The sequence below is a fragment of the Eretmochelys imbricata genome, chromosome 14 (assembly GCF_965152235.1).
Source record: "Eretmochelys imbricata isolate rEreImb1 chromosome 14, rEreImb1.hap1, whole genome shotgun sequence".
NCBI lineage: Eukaryota > Metazoa > Chordata > Testudines > Cheloniidae > Eretmochelys > Eretmochelys imbricata.
Window position 1 is genome coordinate 36,570,287 of NC_135585.1, and position 21,437 is coordinate 36,591,723.

The 21,437-nt window shown below is 54.4% G+C and overlaps 1 protein-coding gene across 1 annotated transcript in view; it reads left to right on the forward strand.

Annotated features, from left to right (window-relative positions):
• The window catches only part of LOC144273992 (uncharacterized), a 552,201-nt gene that overhangs the window by 185,875 nt on the left and 344,889 nt on the right, over positions 1 to 21,437 (forward strand). Inside the window, exon 6 of the mRNA XM_077832713.1 lies at positions 14,567 to 14,577. Within this exon, the coding sequence (XP_077688839.1) occupies positions 14,567 to 14,577 (11 nt within the window). The remainder of the gene's footprint in view (positions 1 to 14,566; positions 14,578 to 21,437) is intronic.

Consider the following 21,437-nt stretch of genomic DNA (forward strand, 5'->3'; position numbering starts at 1 on the left):
TCTGGCCTGAGCCCCGCGAACCCCACGGACAGCAGCAGCCGTCACACAGCTGCCCCTTCCGCACGGGGTCCTGGGGGTGGGGGCGTGAAGAGCTGCTGCCATGTTGGTCCTTGCTGCTCCGGGCGGGGGGAACAGGCACCTCCCCTGGAGTCCTGGGCAGGGGAGGGGGGCTCTGCTCTGGGCTTCGGCAGCTGTTGGGGGCTGAAGGCATCCCTGAGAGAGAGGTTTGCGGCCCCATGTGCCCGGGGTGCCTGAGGTGGGAAGGGGGGTCTTGAATCCTGCTCTGCCCACCACGCCCCTGTCCTTCCCTCCCTGGTGCAGGGACCCCCCTGGATTCGGAGCAGGAGGAAGGGCTGGACGTGGCCAAAGATGAAGCTGCTCTCAAGGTCATCCGAGAGCAGCTCCAGTGCAGAGATAAGGTACAAATGTTCCCCACCTGGGCTGGAACCAAGATTGCCCTGTCCCTTCCCAGCATCCCCACCCCCTGCCGAGGGTCTTGTCCCTCCTGATCCACCACCCCTAATGGGGCCCTTTTACATCCATGATGTGGGACCCCCAGATGGCGGTGTTTGTCCCACAACAGCCGAGGTCGTCTCCCCTGACAGGCACTGTCCCAGTTCCTGATCCTGCTTGCGTAGGAGTGGTGGGGGATTTGGACAATCGGCGGGTCCCCACAATCTCCCATTGAGGCCTGAGCCCTGGAGCTGGTTTGGGTGGGGAGGAAGGTCCCTCGCTAACAGGTTCTCTCTCGTTATACCCCACTCCTGGTGGGTCCAGGATGAGGGGCAGCAGCTCCTGTTCCTTCAGGCCATCTACCCAGCATGTCTGGCTGCACGGGAGATAGGGGAGGACACGCTGGAGCCGCGATGCTGCAAGGCAGCTGTGGTGAAGAGGATCGTGGTGAGTGAGACACGCCATATGGCAGCTGGCGAGAGGAGAGAGACATGGGATTGGCAGGGGTATGGCCAGGCTAATGGGTGGGGGTGTGGTACTGTTGGAGGGGGCAGCAGAGTGCAGGGATTGCTGTCGCTGAAGACTTGGGAGAAGAGAAGGGAGAAATTGTGAGATTGGTGGGTAGTGGGCAGGGGGGGAATTGTGGGGCTGGAGGGCAGCTGAGAGTGGGGGACAAGGAATCACATGGTCCCAGCTCGGTCATCGGGATGGGGCTAAATGGGGGAAGTTTTGACAGGGAGGAGGAAAGAAGGGGATTGGGAGTGAGCTGGGCAGGAATCCGGGAAGGGGAACAAGTCGGATGGGCAGGAAGGAATCGGAGGAGCGGGAGGTTATGGGGGATCCTGCTGGCCATGTGGGGCACTGGCTGTGTCATCTCCTCACTGGGAGGTGTCAGTCGGGCCTGAATCTTACACGCTCCTTTGTCTCCTTCGCGTCTCACAGGAGCTCATCGAGGAGCTTCCCGATGACTCGTCACCCAGCGCCGTCCTCGCCCACTCCCTGGCTGCAGTGGGAAACCTCTGGTACCGAGACAGCCCCACCCCACCACCCCACCGGCTCCCCTCACCCCAGTGCTGCTCAGGCCCAAGGCTGGGAGTCACCATCACTGTCCCTCCCAGGTCACCTCCCAAGAGTGGCGCCTCTGGCAGAGATGGTGGGGTGGGAAGGGTCACTCTCTCCTGGCAGGGCTCTTCTTTTCACTCCCATAACATGACAGGGGCCTTGGGGAGGGGCTCACTCCTGGGCTCAGATACAGGAGGGGCAGTAGGCTCCAGGGAACAGGAGTTATTTCTGTCCTGCCACTGTCTGTCTGGGATGCCGTGGCCTTGTCATTCCCTAGCTAAGTGCCTCAGTTTCCATTCTCTCCAGCATGTGCCTCTATCCCTGTGGGTTGGTGTCTGTGTTGGCGACAGTCCCACCCCCGTACTGCACAGTCTAATACCAGCTCCTCTCTCTTGCCAGCACCATGAAACCTGCCCTGGAGCCAGCCCTAGAGACCCACCTCTTGCGAGCTGCTCTTTACTCCGTCTTCACCCTGGGCACGGAGAAGGACACCACCGACATCCAGGTACCTCGTCCTCCTCCATCCTTTTACTTTTCCAGAGTGGTCCTTGGCCCCTGCTCCCTTGATTCGCTAGAGCTCCAGATTTAGGGGTGGGGTGACAGAGTTGGAACAAGCTGCAGGGTTGGATTCTTCCCTTCAGCAGGGAAGAGATTACCCCTCCCTGGGGGATTGATTGATTGATTGATTGATTGATTGATTGATTTCTTTCTTTCTTTCTTTCTTTCTTTCTTTCTTTCTTTCTTTCTTTCTTTCATAAGCCATGTTTTATCCAGAAGCCCAGCTTCCATCCATAGCAACTTGGCTGTTTCATACTCTTCTGCCTACAAGGTCCTCTGCAGAGACCTGCTAAGCTCATGGATCAAAGGTCCAGGGGTCATCAATTCTTGAGAATTGCCTGCAGTGGGATGTGAAGGAGAGAGGCCAGGAGATGTGTTTGGAGTCTCCCCAGTGCTTCCCAGAGACCCCTCTTCCCATCCTGTGGCAGGTGTAGGCCCAGGTTCCGTAACTCTGACCCATGCTTTGCAGGCTCTGCACAAAGTCATCCCAGACGTCCTGGATGCCATGCTGGGGAACCTGCTGGCAGAGTCCCCAGACACAGACAGGCTCCACTTCATCTTGGAGGTGAGCCCCATTTCACCTGAACTCTTTGGAGGACTGGTAAGGAGAGACTGGAAGATCCATTTTCTACTGTGTCCTCCTAGCTGGGTCCCCAGTGGGCCGTCCTTGGTTGGGGAGGTCAGTGCAATGCAGTGTCAGGTCCTTCCTTCTTGAGGGATAGAGGAAAGAGCTGGGATTTCAAGCCAGAGCTCTGCCTGGTTCTGCTGAGCACTAACCACAGGGCTCCTGGCTGTCTTGGGGAGTGAGAGTCTGAAAACCCACCCTTCCCCCACCCCTCCAACACACACACCCCGTGAGATTTGGGAGATGGTTCTCAGAGAAGAGGCACACGCTCCTTCCTAGAGAAAGAGGAGGAGCCCAGGGAATCAGCCCTTCCCTCTGATCTGCTCTGAAATTCCTGGGGGGATTGTGTTCTCAGTCACTCCCTGCATCCCCCCAAGGATTTTCGTAGCAGGGAAGGGCCAAGGGTTCAGTCTCCTTTCTGGTGAACTGTTCAGGAATCAGGAGTTCTGGGAGGATGGGACCAGCCCCGACCCCGAACATTGTCCCAATCGAGAGAGACGCTGACAAGTTGTGACCTGCAGGTACAAGCTGTGTCTTGGGGGAAAGAATCCCCTTCTAAAGCTCTCCCATCAAGGCCTCAGATATTCCCCCCTGTGCAGAATGTCTCAGGCCCCTGGGGCTGGGGGCGTGGGGGACTCATTTGCAAAGCAGGTGCACCTGGCCACTGAGTCATAGAATCATAGAATCATAGAATATCAGGGTTGGAAGGGACCCCTGAAGGTCATCTAGTCCAACCCCCTGCTCGAAGCAGGACCAATTCCCAGTTAAATCATCCCAGCCAGGGCTTTGTCAAGCCTGACCTTAGAAACTTCCAAGGAAGGAGATTCCACCACCTCCCTAGGCAACGCATTCCAGTGTTTCACCACCCTCTTCGTGAAAAAGTTTTTCCTAATATCCAATCTAAACCTCCCCCACTGCAACTTGAGACCATTACTCCTCGTTCTGTCATCTGCTACCATTGAGAACAGTCTAGAGCCATCCTCTTTGGAACCCCCTTTCAGGTAGTTGAAAGCAGCTATCAAATCCCCCCTCATTCTTCTCTTCTGCAGGCTAAACAATCCCAGCTCCCTCAGCCTCTCCTCATAAGTCATGTGTTCTAGACCCCTAATCATTTTTGTTGCCCTTCGCTGGACTCTCTCCAATTTATCCACATCCTTCTTGTAGTGTGGGGCCCAAAACTGGACACAGTACTCCAGATGAGGCCTCACCAATGTCGAATAGAGGGGGACGATCACGTCCCTCGATCTGCTCGCTATGCCCCTACGTATACATCCCAAAATGCCATTGGCCTTCTTGGCAACAAGGGCACACTGCTGACTCATATCCAGCTTCTCGTCCACTGTCACCCCTAGGTCCTTTTCCGCAGAACTGCTGCCTAGCCATTCGGTCCCTAGTCTGTAGCGGTGCATTGGATTCTTCCGTCCTAAGTGCAGGACCCTGCACTTATCCTTATTGAACCTCATCAGATTTCTTTTGGCCCAATCCTCCAATTTGTCTAGGTCCCTCTGAATCCTATCCCTCCCCTCCAGCGTATCTACCACTCCTCCCCGTTTAGTATCGTCCGCAAATTTGCTGAGAGTGCAATCCACACCATCCTCCAGATCATTTATGAAGATATTGAACAAAACCGGCCCCAGGACCGACCCCTGGGGCACTCCACTTGACACCGGCTGCCAACTAGACATGGAGCCATTGATCACTACCCGTTGAGCCCGACAATCTAGCCAGCTTTCTACCCACGTTATAGTGCATTCATCCAGCCCATACTTCCTTAACTTGCTGACAAGAATACTGTGGGAGACCGTGTCAAAAGCTTTGCTAAAGTCAAGAAACAATACATCCACTGCTTTCCCTTCATCCACAGAACCAGTAATCTCATGATAAAAGGCGATTAGATTAGTCAGGCATGGCCTTTCCTTGGTGAATCCATGCTGGCTGTTCCTGATCACTTTCCTCTCATGCAAGTACTTCAAGATTGATTCTTTGAGGACCTGCTCCATGATTTTTCCAGGGACTGAGGTGAGGCTGACTGGCCTGTAGTTCCCAGGATCCTCCTTCTTCCCTTTTTTAAAGATTGGCACTACATTAGCCTTTTTCCAGTCATCCAGGACTTCCCCGGTTCGCCACGAGTTTTCAAAGATAATGGCCAATGGCTCTGCAATCACAGCCGCCAATTCCTTTAGCACTCTCAGATGCAACTCATCTGGCCCCATGGACTTGTGCACGTCCAGCTTTTCTAAATAGTCCCTAACCACCTCTATCTCCACAGAGGGCTGGCCATCTCTTCCCCATTTTGTGATGCCCAGCGCAGCAGTCTGGGAGCTGACCTTGTTAGTGAAAACAGAGGCAAAAAAAGCATTGAGTACATTAGCTTTTTCCACATCCTCTGTCACTAGGTTGCCTCCCTCATTCAGTAAGGGGCCCACACTTTCATTGGCTTTCTTCTTGTTGCCAACATACCTGAAAAAACCCTTCTTGTTACTCTTGACATCTCTCGCTAGCTGCAGCTCCAGGTGCGATTTGGCCCTCCTGATTTCATTCCTACGTGCCCGAGCAATATTTTTATACTCTTCCCTGGTCATATGTCCAACCTTCCACTTCTTGTAAGCTTCTTTTTTATGTTTAAGATCCGCTAGGATTTCACCGTTAAGCCAAGCTGGTCGCCTGCCATATTTACTATTTTTTCGACTCATTGGGATGGTTTGTCCCTGTAACCTCAACAGGGATTCCTTGAAATACAGCCAGCTCTCCTGGACTCCTTTCCCCTTCAAGTTAGTCCCCCAGGGGATCCTGGCCATCCGTTCCCTGAGGGAGTCGAAGTCTGCTTTCCTGAAGTCCAGGGTTCGTATGCTGCTGCTTACCTTTCTTCCCTGCGTCAGGATCCTGAACTCAACCAACTCATGGTCACTGCCTCCCAGATTCCCATCCACTTTTGCTTCCTCCACTAATTCTACCCAGTTTGTGAGCAGCAGGTCAAGAAAAGCGCCCCCCCTAGTTGGCTCCTCTAGCACTTGCTCCAGGAAATTGTCCCCTACGCTTTCCAAAAACTTCCTGGATTGTCTATGCACCGCAGTATTGCTCTCCCAGCAGATATCAGGAAAATTAAAGTCACCCATGAGAATCAGGGCATGCGATCTAGTAGCTTCCGTGAGCTGCCGGAAGAAAGCCTCATCTACCTCATCCCCCTAGTCCGGTGGTCTATAGCAGACTCCCACCACTACATCACTCTTGTTGCACACACTTCTAAACTTAATCCAGAGACACTCAGGTTTTTCTACAGTTTCGTACCGGAGCTCTGTACCGGAGTCTGACCTGCCTCCTTTCCCCACAGGATATCAACTTGTGGGTCGTGTCCAGGGTGTCGCAGGAGCGAGCCAGGGCCATCAGGAGCAGCACAGCCCTGCTGAGATACACAGTCTCCCTCCCTGAGTTTGACGTAAGTGACCTCCGACCCCAGCTTGCTGGCTCCAGGTGGAGGCGGGCTGGCTCCAGCGGGCTGCAGGATTTGCTACTGCCGGGGCTGTGGCTTAGGAGGGTTCTTCATGGGGAGGCAGAGTCAGAGCAGGGACTGAGCTAGGCTTGAGTCAAGTTCTTCTTGTCCTGGTTCAGTGTTGTCCCTGGGCCTTTAAGGAGCCCATGCTGCACCCCTGCTTGGCATCCCAAAGCAGCTCCGGGCTCCCTTGGCAGCAGAGCAAATGAAGGGTCGATCTCAAGCTCCTCTCCCCCAGCATCTCCTGCAGAGGAGCTAAGGGGAAGGAGCCCTCTGGCCCAGGGGAGCTGACAGGAAAATGCTGATGGAGTCCCCTCTCCTCTCCCTTCCATTAGATCTCAGCTGAGTTCCCTAGGATGGGTCACCATGTGGCCCAGCTGGCTCTATTTGTCAGCGATCCAGACAAGGACATCAGCCGGCAGGCCAGGGAGGGGACTTACCAGCTCTACCAACTGCTGCTCCAACAGAGGGGTAAGGAACCCAGCTGGGACATGGAACCCAATAGGGGACTGAGAGTGACCACAGGTGGATAATGGGACCCCAGACCATTTCTCTCAGACTGACCCCAGCTGGAGGACAAGTCTCTCTCCGCCTCTGTTCTTCTCCACTCCACTGTGGAGCCACCAATGGGATTGGAAGGACACAGAAACTGCAACCAGAATGAGGAGAAAAGTCTCTCTCTCTCTCTTTCTTCCAGGCCTGACCATACATGATGCGGAAGATCTCTGGTGCTATGACTGGCACCAGGACAGAAGGCTCTTGGGCTACAAGAATACAGCCACAGTCGGGGAGGTAAGGGCACTGTGCCAGGGCATGACACAGCTCAGGGAGTGTGGCTGGCTGGGTTCCCTGCAGTGGACGCCTCCTGGAGACAGGAAAAGAGCCCACTCCTTATTTCCAGTTCAGAGTTCCTCATCCAGCAACCAGTGGGACAGGCTGGTGCTAAAGGTCCCACATTGGAACCTCGCTAGTTGCCGTGATTTGAGTGTCTTACATGGCTGCATTGCTCCGTGGCATAAGGAGGATCCCCGGGTGGGTGAGTTTATATAGGATTATGGCTCTGGGTGTCTCTCTGCTCCTTGTCCCCCTGGCTGATCCCCAAGTGTCTGAGAGGAGAGCCCTGAGTCAGTCATTCATGATTGCTTGATCAGACCCTTGTTTAATTCCCTGCACCCTGTAAAAGCAGAGAAAGGAGGTGGGCTTTGCCCAATTCCATTGCCGGTCAGGAAGTAGAATGCCCCAACCTGTGAACTGGGTAGGTGACATAGTGAGCTCCAGAGCCAATATGGACCACATGCGCCCCCGTCATGTCTCCAGCCCTGGCCAGGGAATGGCAGAGTATCTGGACCTCAGCCACTGTTCCAAAGAAGCACATTGTCACTGACCCAAGTTGCGGCTTCTTGCTGCACAAGTAGAAAATCAAAGACACCCCCCGGCCCCGTCTCACAACTGTGGTGAGAATATCCAAACCTTCGAACACACCGTAACACAGTGCCCCCAGCCTGGAGTCAAAGGTGAAATGGGTGATTGCCACAACATCACAGAGGAGGACCTGGAGCGGCTCCTGGATCGACAAGGGCATCGACAGAACGCTGCTCCACAGACGCCCCGTGAGAGAGACTGTGTGAGCTTGTCCTGCCTCACACAAGCTGAATTGCTGCAGCGGAAGAAAAGTCTCCAAGGAGCATCTGGGATGGGGACTGGGCCATGAGTCTGCTTGTCCTTGTCAGGCTGCAGGTTGGATTCCCCTTGAAGAAACCAAGGAGATGCAGAGGCCATTCCCAGCAATGAGAGAAATCACTAAGCTGGGGTGAAGAGACCTTTGGTCTGTCAGCTCCAACCCCCTCGCCCCACACAACACACACACACTCCTCTAGCCACTGAGGTGCAGGAGATCTCTCTGCTGGAAGCAACACAGGGTCCCATGTCGTCTCGGTGCCCTGCACAGCAGAGTGGGCCTGCTCACACACATTAGAGATCCATTTCCAGCCCATCCTTGCCCCTGCCAGAAATTGCCCTCCCGAAAGAACCACTGGAGGCTTTGGTCCCTCAGCATCTTTTAATAAAGGGGCTTCCCTGAGCCCTGGGACCCTGAAAGCCTCCTGGGGAATGAAGTGCCTTGGCCACAGCAGCTCTCTTCCCCGCCCTTTGGGGCACTAGACTCCATTGTACTGCCGGGACTTGGCCAATTCTGGCCAATCTGCTCGAGCCTCATGTCCTCTTGGTTTTAGGTCTTTGGAAAATTCTTCTCCATCAGTCAGAAAAGATCCTTCCTTCAGACAGCAGCACTGGCTATCCACGACCCCGTGCTACGTGTCAGCCAGGTTGGGCTGGTGCTTGTCTATTCCCTCCTGGGGGAAGCCCAGCAACTGATGGGGGTCACGGTAAGCAGCTGCAATCGACTCAGGAGCTTGGGGTGGGGGCCAGGGCCTCATTCCCATCCTATCGCCTTTCGCTGGCCTGGTGGCAAGAAGCCTAGTGGGGACTTCTGGACTTAATGGACTTCTCTTCTTAGGATGTGGTGCTCTGCTATCACTCCTGGAAAGGACAGGAGAGTCCCCTAAGAGCCCTCTGGGAACCTTTCCTGCCCCACAGGGATGCACCCATTTCCCCATAGCCGAGTGTCCATGTCACCTGAGCCACCATCGAGAGTTGCTCCCTTCCCCAGCAGCCTGGGAGGCCAAGGACTGACTGGTGATGGCAACTGAGCAGGAAGGGCTGAGGCACATGGGCGTGGGAAGCTGGTGTTGCTGCTGGTAGGGCTGGACCCGCTCTTGAGAGATTGGGAGGATTCAGTCAGCAGGGGCTGCTGACCTGCCCCGTTCACCAGGGCTGCCATCCTGTGGCTTCAGCTTTTGTCACTGGGGTGACTTGGGGAAAGGTCTCAACCTCTCCCCATCCCACTTCACTGCTGCCAGAATCCCTCCTGCCCCACGCTACCCTGCTAGAGCCCCCTCCCTGCCCTAAGTCACGGAAGGGACGGTCTGCTCAGCTCCCTCTGCAATGCCACTGCCCGAGACCATTACGAGTGGGTGCCCAGTGACTGCGCCGGCAGCTCCTTGAGAGACTCCTGGGGCAGGGTAGTCGTGTTTCCCGGCGACCGCGGGAAGCCATGCAAAGTGTGCGGCATTGAGGAGACTCTCCTGCTGTCCCAAAGGGTTTCTGTTCTCCTGCACGGTCAGACTGCGGGGCCGGCTGGCAGAATGGGGAAGAGCGGGTTGGTGATGAGTCGGAGGAATCACCATAGAGGTGGCAGCAGCTGCAGATCCTGGAGTCCCTGTGGTCGGGTTACCATGCGTCCAGATTTTCACAGGCATGTCCGGCTTTTTGGGTTTTCAATTGCCCACTCTGAGGGGCTGGGGGGGGAGCTGCGTGCTCTGCGGGGGAGCACGGCACTGTGTCTGGCTCCGCACCCCAGACACACTGCTCTGAGCAGCAGGGTATGGGGGCCGAGGGGCTGGAGAAGGGGCATGGGGTCCCAAGGGACAGTCAGGGGACAGGGAGCAGGAGGGATTGGATGGGTCAGGGGTTCTGGGGGGAGCCTGTTAGGGGGTGGGCATATGGAGAGGGGTCAGAGGAGTCAAGGGACAGGGAGCAGGGGGGGTTAGATGGGTTGGGGGTTCTCTGGGGGCAGTCAGGGGACAGGGAGTGGTTGGATAGGTGTGGGAGACCCAGAGGTCTGTCAGGGGGCGGGGGTGCGGATAGGGGGCAGGGCAGTCAGGGGACAGGTGGGGGGGGAAGTTCTAGGGGGGCAGTTAGGGTGGGGGGGTCTAAGGAGGGGGCAGTTGGAGACAGGGAGAAGGAAGGCTTAAATAGAGGGCAGGGTCCTGGGAGGGGGTGATCACGGGACAAGGAACAGCGGGGGTTGGATGGGTTGGCTGTTCTGGGGGGGGGGCAGTCAGGGGGGCAGGAAGTGGGAGGGAGTAGATAGGGGGCAGGGCTACAACTCCCCCCCGCCGGAGTGTCCTCTTTTTTGAAAGTTCAAATATGGTAACCCTACCCTATGGCCAAGCCTCCACTCCTGAGAGTTCAGGCGAACCTCCCCCTGTTCTCAGGGAGTCTTTGGCTTTCGCGGCTGGGCCTGCCTGCCGAGACAGAGGACTCAGTGTGTCCATCAGGCTGCTCAGCTGCAAATGCAGCCACCCAAAGGCATGAAGAATGGAAGCAAAAGAGCAAAGCTGGACCCTCCGCTGAGCTCCTGCCATCAAGTGAGCACAGCCTGGGAGACAAGGGAAAGCTCCAAGGTGGCTGGTGGCTGCAGGAATCCAGGGGAGGAGAAATAAATAGTTCATGAGGAATCCTACGGGCTTTGTCTTGTGTGGTGAAGGGTTTAAAATGGGTCTAGTTACTATCACATTCAACTTGACAATGGCTGTGTCTGATTGAAGGGCAGGTCTGGAAAGGTCAGAGGTCACTCCAGGAGCTTCAAGTCTCCGATTCTGTCCCTATTGCCTGCTTTGACCAGCTGATCTCACCCCAACACATCCCTCAGGTGGTCACAGTGGTGAGCTCTTTCCCTCTTTTTCTGGATTAGCCGCCAGCATGGGGACAGGATCCATGTGGCCAAGGAAATGGAGAGGCGTGGGGGTCACTTGCAGAGGCATGCAGAGAACTTGCAGAGTTGCCTGTGAATGCAGCTCCTATGGGGGAGCACGGTAGGGCACCGTGCACTCCGGGGCACCATTTCCAATTTTGGTGGTTGCGGGGAGGATAATTTTACCATGATTCAAAGGGCTGCTTCGGCACCTGAAAACTCTAGTGTTTTGGCAGATAACTTAGCAAAGAGCTGACAGGAACACTTGCCATTCTGCTTTCCGGGGAAGACAGCTATAAGAATGGATCCAGGGAATGGTTCTGTATCTCTGAGCTGTTTGGACACTTTCAGAGAACATTCCAGGTGCAAGACAGAGATCCCCAAAGTTATCCTGGGTAACCCTGAGAGACTTATGGAAAACTAGCAGATACCTCATCTCTGCTGTCACTTTGCACTGACAAACTTGGACTGTCCGAACCTGTTCATGTATTTTACCTGCTTTAAGCTCTCAAGAACTTTCATCTATATGTAACCCTTCTGCCAGGCCAAGTTGATAGCAGCAAGGGCCGGGTTCAGTACACAGGGGTTCCCTCTCATTAAAGCAAATGCAAAACTGGCTCGAGCCCCCACCCAGTGACCTGGGAAAATCTTACACACCCCCTGGGCGCCTCAAGGAGGCAATACTTCCCCTCTCGCAAGCACGGCGTCTCGGTGTAGTAGAGAATCTTTAATAACATGAGGTAAACAACATCAGCATTAAATTGGGGAAACACCACAACTAGTGTTCATTAACCAAACCATGAACACCGACCCACCCCAGAAAAATTGGGCCACATCCTTTCCCTTAGGCCCTTGAGTCCCAGAACCCAAACGTCTCTTGAGTCCAGCAATCCACAAATCACCCAAAGTCCAAAAAAGTCCAGCCCCGGAGTTCAAAAGTTCATCTGCAGAGTGTTACTCCCCAGTCTGGCCGGAATGTGCCTGGGGGCGGGGGGAAAGAGGTAAGGGGCACCTTACGTGTCCTGAAGCTGACTGCCCCACAGGGCTCTGCTCCGCTCCACCACGACCGGCTCCGCTCCGCTCAGCTCGCCGTCTCACGAACACACCGCTGTCTCACGACCGGCTCCGCTCAGCTCGCCGTCTCACGAACACACCGCTGTCTCACGACCAGCTCCGCTCAGCTCGCCGGCTCACGACCAGCTCCGCTGCACACTAGATCTTCCGACTCCCCACTACTTGACACAGTGCTCAGTGATTTCAGCTCTCAGTGATTTCAGCTCATAGTAGTGGGAGCCTTAGTGCTGGTGCACCATAAGGCTGAAGTGAATTCAGCACAGTACCTGTAACAAAACTCTTAATAGACCCAAAATTAGCTCTGACATTCCACAGTGGAGAGAGACAGAGGTGCAATTGGTGCTTCAGGCCCTCACAAAGGGGCCTACACCACAAGGCACTAATACCTGTCTCAAGTCTCTCTCAGTTCACAGAGTTTTGGAACCCATGTCCCTTGCCTAGCGAGTGCTACTCAGTTGATGGTGAGTCCTCCATCATAACAAAAAGGCCAAGTACAGTTCCAAGCACAGTTCCCATAATCAGGGTACTAACAATTTATTCTTCCCGCCCCAATAACAGAGACACTGGGGATCCCACAGCAGCCAAAGTGACCATTTGGGCAGTTATGGCCTCATTCTAGGCGGGGTGGGTGTGCCTATGCAAATGAGATCAGCCCCTGAAGTTCTTTTCCACAACTTGCCACACCTCACCACCAGATGTCAGGGTGGAGCCCACCCTGTCTCTGCTTACATATAAAAGAAAGAAAATTAAATAAATGACGTAGTTACACCGATATAGGGCCGTAGCGTAAACCCGACCTCAGAGTTGTCCCATTGAAATGGAATTATCACAGGAGTCATTAAAGTGAAACATGCATGTAAGGGTTTCCAGGGCCGAGATTAAGGCCACAGCGTAGGAGAGGAGCCGATGCAAGAAGAGAAGAGCTGTGCAAAAACTGAAATACCACTTGGAACCTGGCCCAAACAATGCATCATGACAAATAAACTCCTCTTGTTATACAGCAATAGAGCTGGTTCAAAATGGTTTTACACTCACAATGCAACCTTTTAATTAGAAATGCCACTTTGGATTACATTGATCATTTGAAAAAAGTTCCCTTTTTATAAAAAACATTTTGGATTTCTCTGCCCACTTGAGAGAGAACGTGGAGTTTTTCCCACCAAAACTAAACAGAAATTTGATCATTAAAAACATTTGCAAATAAGTTAGAAGAATATCGGGGTGGGGGGGGGAAGTGGTTTCTTCTTCAATTTTCATGACCGTCTCCACCCCCGCTATTTTTGACCAGTTCTAATTATGAATAAATGTCTGTCTGTCCATGAAAGATAAATATGTCTGCTTCTGAAACATTTACAAACAACGGCTCTCATCAGGAGCCCTGAGGTCACATTACGCAGAGAAACACCCAGGCCTGCGGGGTTCACATTCACAAAGACATAAACCGCCCCAGGACGGGAATGTCACACACAACACAGCGTGAGTGGCCCGGGTTGGTGAGGTGCATGTTTTGCTGTTGCTGGCAAATTGTGCTTTTTTGAGGTGGGGGGCGGGGGGGAGTTATATTTGCAAGGAGTTCTTCATCCTCTCCCACTCTCAGCCAGGGGTGCCTGAACAGGGGAGACCAGGGCCCACCACTTTTTACTGGCCATAAGTGTGAGCAACTGGATGAGGGGGGACAGACGGGAGCTGGGGAGGGACGGTGTTTTGGGGGCAAGGGGGGGGCATGAAGTGGCAGCTCAGAGAGAAAGGCGGCATGAGGGGTGGCCTCGGAAAGGGGCGGTTTGAGGGGGCCGGACCTCAAGGAGAAGGGCTGGCACAGGGGCTGGGCCACAGTTTGGGTGACAGCAGCCCCCCTCCCCCTTTTAGGAAGCTTTTGCCCATCTTGCCCTCATCTCAAATCAATTTGTTACAGTAAGAAAACTTTGAGCAACAAGGAGACTCAAAGACCCACAATATAACCGCTAAAATCCTCACCCACCCCTAGAGCTGGGCAAACAGAATTTTTTGGTCGCTGACAATTCCAAAAAAAAGAGATGGAAAAAAACTGGTTTCAGGTTGAACAAAAGTAACGTTTTTCCAAATTTTTGATGAACGAAAAAGCTTTAAAAAACAAAAACAAAAAGACCCAGGAACATTTCCAGGGTGGTAACTTTTTGAATTTTTTAAAAAAAACTAAAGGACATTTTTAAACAAAATATTGTTTCAAACTGAAAAATCAAAATGGTTTGTTTGGAAAGTGTCTAAACGAAATGCTTTGACTTTTTAACAACTGAGGGGAGGGGCTGGACGTGAACAATTCAGCAGAATGCATATGAATTCGCAAACTGCTGAACCTAAAATAGGTTTAGATGAAAGTTTTGCCCAGTTTAGTCCCCACCATTGAGGGGCATCGTAGGAGGGATCAGCTCTTCTAGCTGGTTTCCCAGCCCAAGTCTGTCTCCATTTAATGGGTCCCTCCCCCCCACTCCGGTTTAGGGTTGCCAATTTTAATTGGACCTATTCCTGAAGATTTTATCACGACATAAACTTTAATTAAAAATTAATCTTTAATTCCTGCAGACTCCCGGTCATCCTGGAGGATTGGCAATGCTACTCCAGTTTCCTGGGCCACACCCGTGTCCCCACCTAATGGATCCCTTCCTCTGGGTTCCTGGGTCAAGCGTCTGTCCACCATTAGCAGGTCTCCTTCCCCATTCTCCAGGGCTGGGTCTCGATTCCTGTTTCTAATTCCCTGGGTCTAGTCCCCGTCCCTGTTACACACTGCGGTGAGCTCAGATTCCTGTGAATCCTGCACACTTCCAGGCTGCTGGGAGGGATGAGTCAGCAGCTTCCTGAAGACGAGTCGCGGGTAGGCAAACACTTTCCTTCTACCTTTCCAAAACCCACATAGGTACAGTGAGACCAGCACCCCCACCACCCCCACCACTCCACGCACCATGAGATGATTCCAGGACGCTGGCTCTGAAAAAAAAGAGAGAGAAAGGCCCCATGACTAAGGGAGTCCGTTAAATCATCCCACTGCTGCCATGAGGATCCCAGAAGATGAAGACATTCCTGGGATACAGTAAGAGCTGAGCTGGGTCGCGTGCACATGGTCACCACTCAGAGCAGCGGGAATGAGATCTCCAGGCTCATTATCCCCATCGGCCAACCTGACGGAGGGAGAAAGGTGAGCCCGGCAAAGCAGCCCCTGTTCCAGAGTCTGGGAACTGTAATTTTTAAGATGCTCCAGGATGGGGTCCCTCAGGTCTTAAGGTTAGAGGGGACGGTTATGATCATGTACTCCAGCATCTCCTGAAGCGTGGGGAAGGGCTAGCCATGGTGGGAAGGGTGGGGTTTGAAGACGAGTACATGAAAATGGGGGGGTGGGGTCGCTAACACATTGCTGGTGGGTGAGGGGCACGATTAGTTTCTTTGCCTTGAGGAGGGGGCTCAGCTTTTAAAAGTTTTGGGAAGAATAATTTAGTCTGAGCCCTGGCATAACCCAGGCCAGAGAACGTTGCCTACTGATTCCAGCACCCAGTCCAGTGATTTATGGCACTGACTTGGCATTGAGAGGGATTTTATCATACGCTGAAATCCAGCTGCAGAAGGGAAAGGGCATTAGAAGCTGAAAGACCCCAGAAGTGGCTCTGGTTTTCTAATCAAAATAACCACCCAGGGCTGATTTTCCCTGGCCCAGCGCCTTGCAGTCATGCACCCAGCGCCTAGTGAGTGTGGTGTGCAGGCAGGCTCCCAAATCCAGACAGTGGCACTTCACATCCACTTTGCTCTGGCGTCAGGGACTGCCCTGAGTGCCCATCCTGCAAACACATACGCACCTGAGCCCTCCCACTGCGATCCAAGGCTACTCCTACGGATGGAGTTAAACATGTGGCTAAAGCGTTTGCAGAGGTTCCAAAGAGCTGAGGCTCTGTGAAAAAGGAACATTACTCCAGTTATTCCAATTTTGGGTTGATGAGATGCTCCTGCCTGTCCCCTCCCTTCACAGCTGAGTCTCCCACCCAGTGGAATTCTCCAAGGAACTTCCCACTCCAAGAGACAGAGGTGCCTGAAGTGGCCATTAGCCTCTTAAGTCCCTTTGTGAATCCAGCCCTAACCGTTCATCGGGACAAGTCCTCAGCTCCCTGCAGCTGTCCCGTTACCCAGGTCGCACGGTGCAGGTTTCCTCTCACCCATCAGACTTTGTTTTTAAAGGAAAGCTGAGATGCAGGAGATCAAGGTGGTGCTTCCAATGAACAAGTACCAGGTCACCCACCCCATGAGATTCAGCCTCGTATGGTCCTTGCTCCAGACCCCCTAACTCTCTGGTTCTCAAGCAGGGGTACAGGTATCCCTGGGGTACACAGAGCTCTTCCGAGGAGTAGGTCAACTCATCTAGATATTGGCCTCGTTTTACAACGGGCTACATAAAAAGCACTAGCGAAGTCAGTGCAAACTAAAATTTCAGACAGACACTGACTTGTTTATACTGTTCTATACGCCACACACGGACATGTAAGTACAATACTTATTTCCAAAGGGTTTATTTTATAATTGTATGGTACAAATGAGAGTCAGCAATTTTTCAGCAATAGTGGCTGTGGCAAAATTTGTATTTTTACGTCTGATTTTCGAAGCAAGTTGTTTTTAAGTCAGGAGAAACTTGGGGTACGGAAGACAAATCAGACTCCTGAAAGGGGTGCAGTGGTCTGGAAAGGTTGAGAGCCACTGCCCTAACTCACCTCACAGCCTGGGACGTCTTCTCGACTGACGATCTGCAGTGAAGTTGGAGATGAAGGAGAACACCAGAGCCCAGCTTCCCATTAGTGGGAGGGGGAGGAAAGACTCACCCCTGGGCCTTTCCTTGTTACAGGGACCCACAGTGACATGGACTCTCTCTCACTCTGCAGCTTCTCAGGCTCTGCTGATGGGAACAGCTGCGGGTGGATAAAAGGCAGCCAGGTTCTGTCTGAGACGTGTGCCGCGGAGCTCAAATGGATCTGCCAGAAAGAAGCGGCCGTGATAGAAACAGTGCAACTGAGGATCCACATTTGTGTAGCTGTAATGTGAAGTACCCCCGTTCAGTCTCCTGGGTACGGCCCTACCAAATTCACCCATCCAGTTTGGTAAATTTCATGGTCAGGAGATTTTTAAAAGTCTTTCCCAGGCTGGAGGGGAGGGGCCCTCTGTCCCCCCTCTCCCTTCCCCCACTTTCCCGGGCTGGGGAGGGGCCCCGTGACCCCCTCTCCCTTTCCCAGCTTTCTCAGGCTGGGCGGGGGCCCTGTGTCCCCCCTTCTCCCTTCCCCCCCTTTAATGGGCTTGGGGGGGGCCTGTGTCCCCCCTCTCCCTTCCCCCCCTTTCCCAGGCTGTGGAGGGCCCTGTGTGCCCCTTCCCCCCCTTTCCTGGGATGGGGGGCCCTCTGTCTCCCCATTACCTGGCCCCCTTTCCCGGGCTGGGGGGGGTCTCTGTAAACCCTTTCCCTTTCCCCCCTTTTCCGGGCTGGGGGGGCCTCTGTCCCCCATCTCCCTTCCCCCCCTTTCCCAGGCTGTGGAGGGCCCTGTGTGCCCCTTCCCCCCCTTTTCTGGGATGGGGGGGCCCTCTGTCTCCCCTTTACCTGCCCCCTTTCCCGGGATGGGGGGGACCCTGTGTCCCCCCTCCCTCCCCCCCTTTCCCGGGCTGGGGGGGCCTCTGTCCCCCCCTTTCCCTTCCCCCCCTTTCCCAGGCTTGGGGGGGCCCTCTGTCCCCTTCCCCCATTTACCAGGCTGGGGGGGGCCCTGTGTCCCCCCTCTCCATTCCCCCCTCTCCCTTGCTGGGGCGGTGCCCTCTGTCCCCCCTCTCCCTTCCCCCCTTTTCCCGGGCTGGGGGGGCCCCCTGTTCCCCTTCCCCCCTTTCCCTGGCTGGGGGGAGGCTCTGTGTGCCCCTTCCCCCCCCTTTCGTGGGCTGGGGGGGCCCTCTATCTCCCCTTTACCTGCCCCCCTTTCCCGGGCTGGGGGGCCCTGTGTCCCCCCTCTCCCTTCCCCCCCCTTTTCCGGGCTGGGGGGGCCCTATGTCTCCCTTCCCCCCCTTTCCCGGGCTGGGGAGGGGGGCCCTGTGTCCCCCTTCCCCCCTTTCCCGGGCTGGGGGGGGCCCTCTGTCCCCCTTCCCCTGCTTTCCCGGGCTGGGGGGAGCTCTGTGTCCCCCCTCTCCCTTCCCCCCTTTCTCGGGCTGGGGGGGCCCTCTGTCCCCCTTCCCCCACTTTCCCCGGGCTGGGGGGGGCCCTGTGTCCCCCCTCTCCCTTCCTACCCTTTCCCAGGCTGGGGGGGCCCTGTGTCCTCCCTCTCCCTTTCCCCCTTTCACGGGCTGGGGGGGTCCTCTGTCCCCCCTTTCCCTTTCCCCCCTTTCCCGGGCTGGGGGGAGAACCTGTGTGCCCCTTCCCCCCCTCTCCCGGGATGTGGGGGCCCTCTGTCTCCCCTTTACCTGCCCCCCTTTCCCGGGGGGGGGCTGTGTCCCCCTTCCCCTCCTTTCACAGGCTGAGGGGGCCCTCTGTCCCCCTTTCCCCCTTTCCCGGGCTGGGGGGGCCCTCTGTCCCTCATCTCCCTTCCCCCCCTTTCCCAGACTGGGGGGAGACCTGTGTCTCCCCTTTCCCTTCCCCCCCTTTCCCGAGCTGGGGGGGACCTGTGTCCCCCCCTCCCTTTCCCTCTTTCCCGGGCTGGGGGAGGCCCTGTGTCCCCCCTCTCCCTTCCCCCCCCTTTTTGAGGCTGGGGGGGCCCTATGTCTCCCTTCCCCCCCTTTCCCGGGCTGGGGGGGGCCCTGTTCCCCCTTGCCCCCCTTTCCCGGGCTGGGGGGGGCCCTGTGTCCCCCTCTCCCTTCCCCCCCTTTTCGAGGCTGGGGGGGCACTCTGTCCCCCCTCTGGCTTCCCCCTCTTTCCCGTGCTGGGGGAGGCTCTGTGTCCCCCTTCTCCCTTCCCCCCCTTTTCGAGGCTGGGGGGGCCCTGTGTCCCCCTTCCCCCGCTTTCTTGGGCTGGGGGGGGCCCTGTTCCCCCTTGCCCCCCTTTCCCGGGCTGGGAGGACCCTGTGTCCCCCCTCTCCCTTCCTCCTCTTTCCCATGCTGGGGGAAGCTCTGTGTCCCCCCTCTCCCTTCCCCCCCTTTTCGAGGCTGGGGGGGGCCCTGTGTCTCCCTTCCCCCCCTTTCCTGGGCTGGGGGGCCCTGTGTCCCCCTTTCCCCCTTTTCCTGGCGGGGGGGGGCTGAGTCCCCCTTTCCCGGGATGGGGGGGGGGGCTGTCTCCTGTTGTTTCCACTCCTGTTTTTCAAACAAACATTTTTCCTGTTTAGTTGAAGCCCTTTTGCACAAACACTTCTAAATCATGTTTCCTCTTAGTCATTCCCCAAAGCAACACATCAAATCAAATTCTGCTCCCCATTATATGGGAGTGAATCCAAAATAACTCATTGATCGCTATCCAAATTTACACCAGCGTAAGTGAGAGCAGAATTTGGGCCTATATAGTACAAATTGAAAAATACTGCTGTATTGTCTTGGGAGACAGCGGCTGTTTCTCTTAGAAGAACTATGGTATTGTCTTATGAAAACCTTCACGTGCAGAAGTGGTGAACAAAGATGAATGTGTGAAGCAATGTTTGAACCAAACATGCCAAACCCCCGGAAAAAAACACAGAAATTGGGCTTGTTTTTGGCTTAATTGGCTTGTGAGTTGCTTGTTGGCTAGGTTTTGGCTTGTAGCTTGTTGCCTGTTACTTTTTTTTTTAATCAGCTCCTGGCAATCAGCGGCAAGGAGGGGAAGAGAGTTGTGGACAGCGGGCCCACCACAGTCCCAGACTGCATGCTCGGGGGATCTAATCACATAGAGAGTTGGGATTCTTAAAAAATGGCTTGTTTTGACCTTGTTTTAAAATGGGATTAGCTTGATTTTTGGTTTATTGTGAAAGTTGCGGTGCTTATTTACTACATGAAAGTTGGCAACTGTGGTTTGAACTGATCCAAACAGCGATGACATTTACTCCACTCCCCTCTTCATTAGAAGCTCCAACTTTTCCTCAGTGTTTCCCCCTCCCCCATTTTCTTCCCTGTCATCAGCCATGAGAATGGAGAGTATGGCATGCCCACTTACATACCTATTCTGCCACATGCTATAAGGCTTTGTATGAAGCAGCATCTCCCAAAAAAACATGTTAAACATGCACGGCCAAAATGCAGCAGAACCAGCCAATCTGTTGAAATACTTTATGCCTCTGACATGGCTCATGTCTTGTAGGTAAATGATAATGTTCCCTGCAAATCTGTTCATTCAGTTCTTTGGGACTTAAGCACAGGTAAAGTCGCTATTCTTTTATTATTATTATTTTGTCTTTACAGTCATAAGCAACAAGATTCACTTGGCAGGTTCTTCCACTTTCTGGATCATTTCTGTTTTCACCTGTCTAGTTCCAGTTACTTTTCTGGCAGCATGGCACCACTGCCTGGGCATTACAGTCCAGCTTTATTTTTGGTCCCTGGAGAACATCCCATTTCCTTAAAAGCCTCATGGAATTCTGCCACCAAATTCTCTGTGTTATCTGTTTGTATCATGAGGCTACCTGATGAACATTAGCAATCCACATGCACAAGTGGGTGACTATCTAGTACTATAGCAAAGAGCAGTTTACTCACTTTTAGAGCCCTGGGCGGGTACACAAATGTGTATCCGCCTCCGAGCCGCGATCTGCAAAAATTATCTGTGGATATCCGGGGATTTTCAGGGCTGTACACCGGGGGCCGGACTCAGGCGCCGGGGCACACGCTCCCCTCTGGAGCCCGGTTAAGGAGAGACGCCCTGGCAGTTGTGGGGAGCCGCAGTGGATCCTGAGCAGCCCCCTGCCCAGTGTCCCAGCCCCCCACCCAGGGCAGGTGGAGGGACCCAGGCTCCCCCCAGCTGCCAGCGCTGCTCTCCCTGACCCGGTTCCGGCCCGGCCATGGTAAGAGCCAGGCAGACAGCTGTGTGGAGCTGCGGCAGACCCTCTACCTGCCCTGGGTGTGGGGCCCGAGCAGTCACTGGCCCCTGTCCCGGCCCCCCAGGCACCGCCCAGGGCAGCTCACAGCTGCCCGTCTGCTCTTACCGTCAAAGCCCTGCACGGATACAAAATTTGTATCCGCATCCATGCTCGTATCCGCAGAAATGGTCCATGGATAAAAAGCGGATACCCGCGGATTTGCAGGGCTCTACTCACTTTTTCTCCACTGCACTTTGATCAAGTCCATTCATGTTAAATCAGGCTTCCCTTTAGGGTATTGTAACAGACGTCCCTCTCACCTTGGACAAGCCTGAACCTGACCCCATGTAAACACCATTGGATGGACATTTAGTAAGGTGGGCAGTTGTAGCAACCATGCTACAAGCCTGAAGACCCTTGCTGTAGGTATTCCAATGGTTAGAGCCATGTGTCAGTCATGTCCATCTAACACTCAATGGACTGACCCAAAAATGACGCTCACAATCAGGGATCACAAATTTTAAGGCACCTTTATTCCCAATCTGGCTGAGACACAGCAAAAGATACAGGTTAGTTAGGATGCAGGGTACTTCAATTAAAGGGGTTACACTAAACAATATCAAACAGTGAATAACATGAGGGTATAACACAAGTCGTTCTAAGCCCTGTAGCCCCACATGTTCCGACTGATGA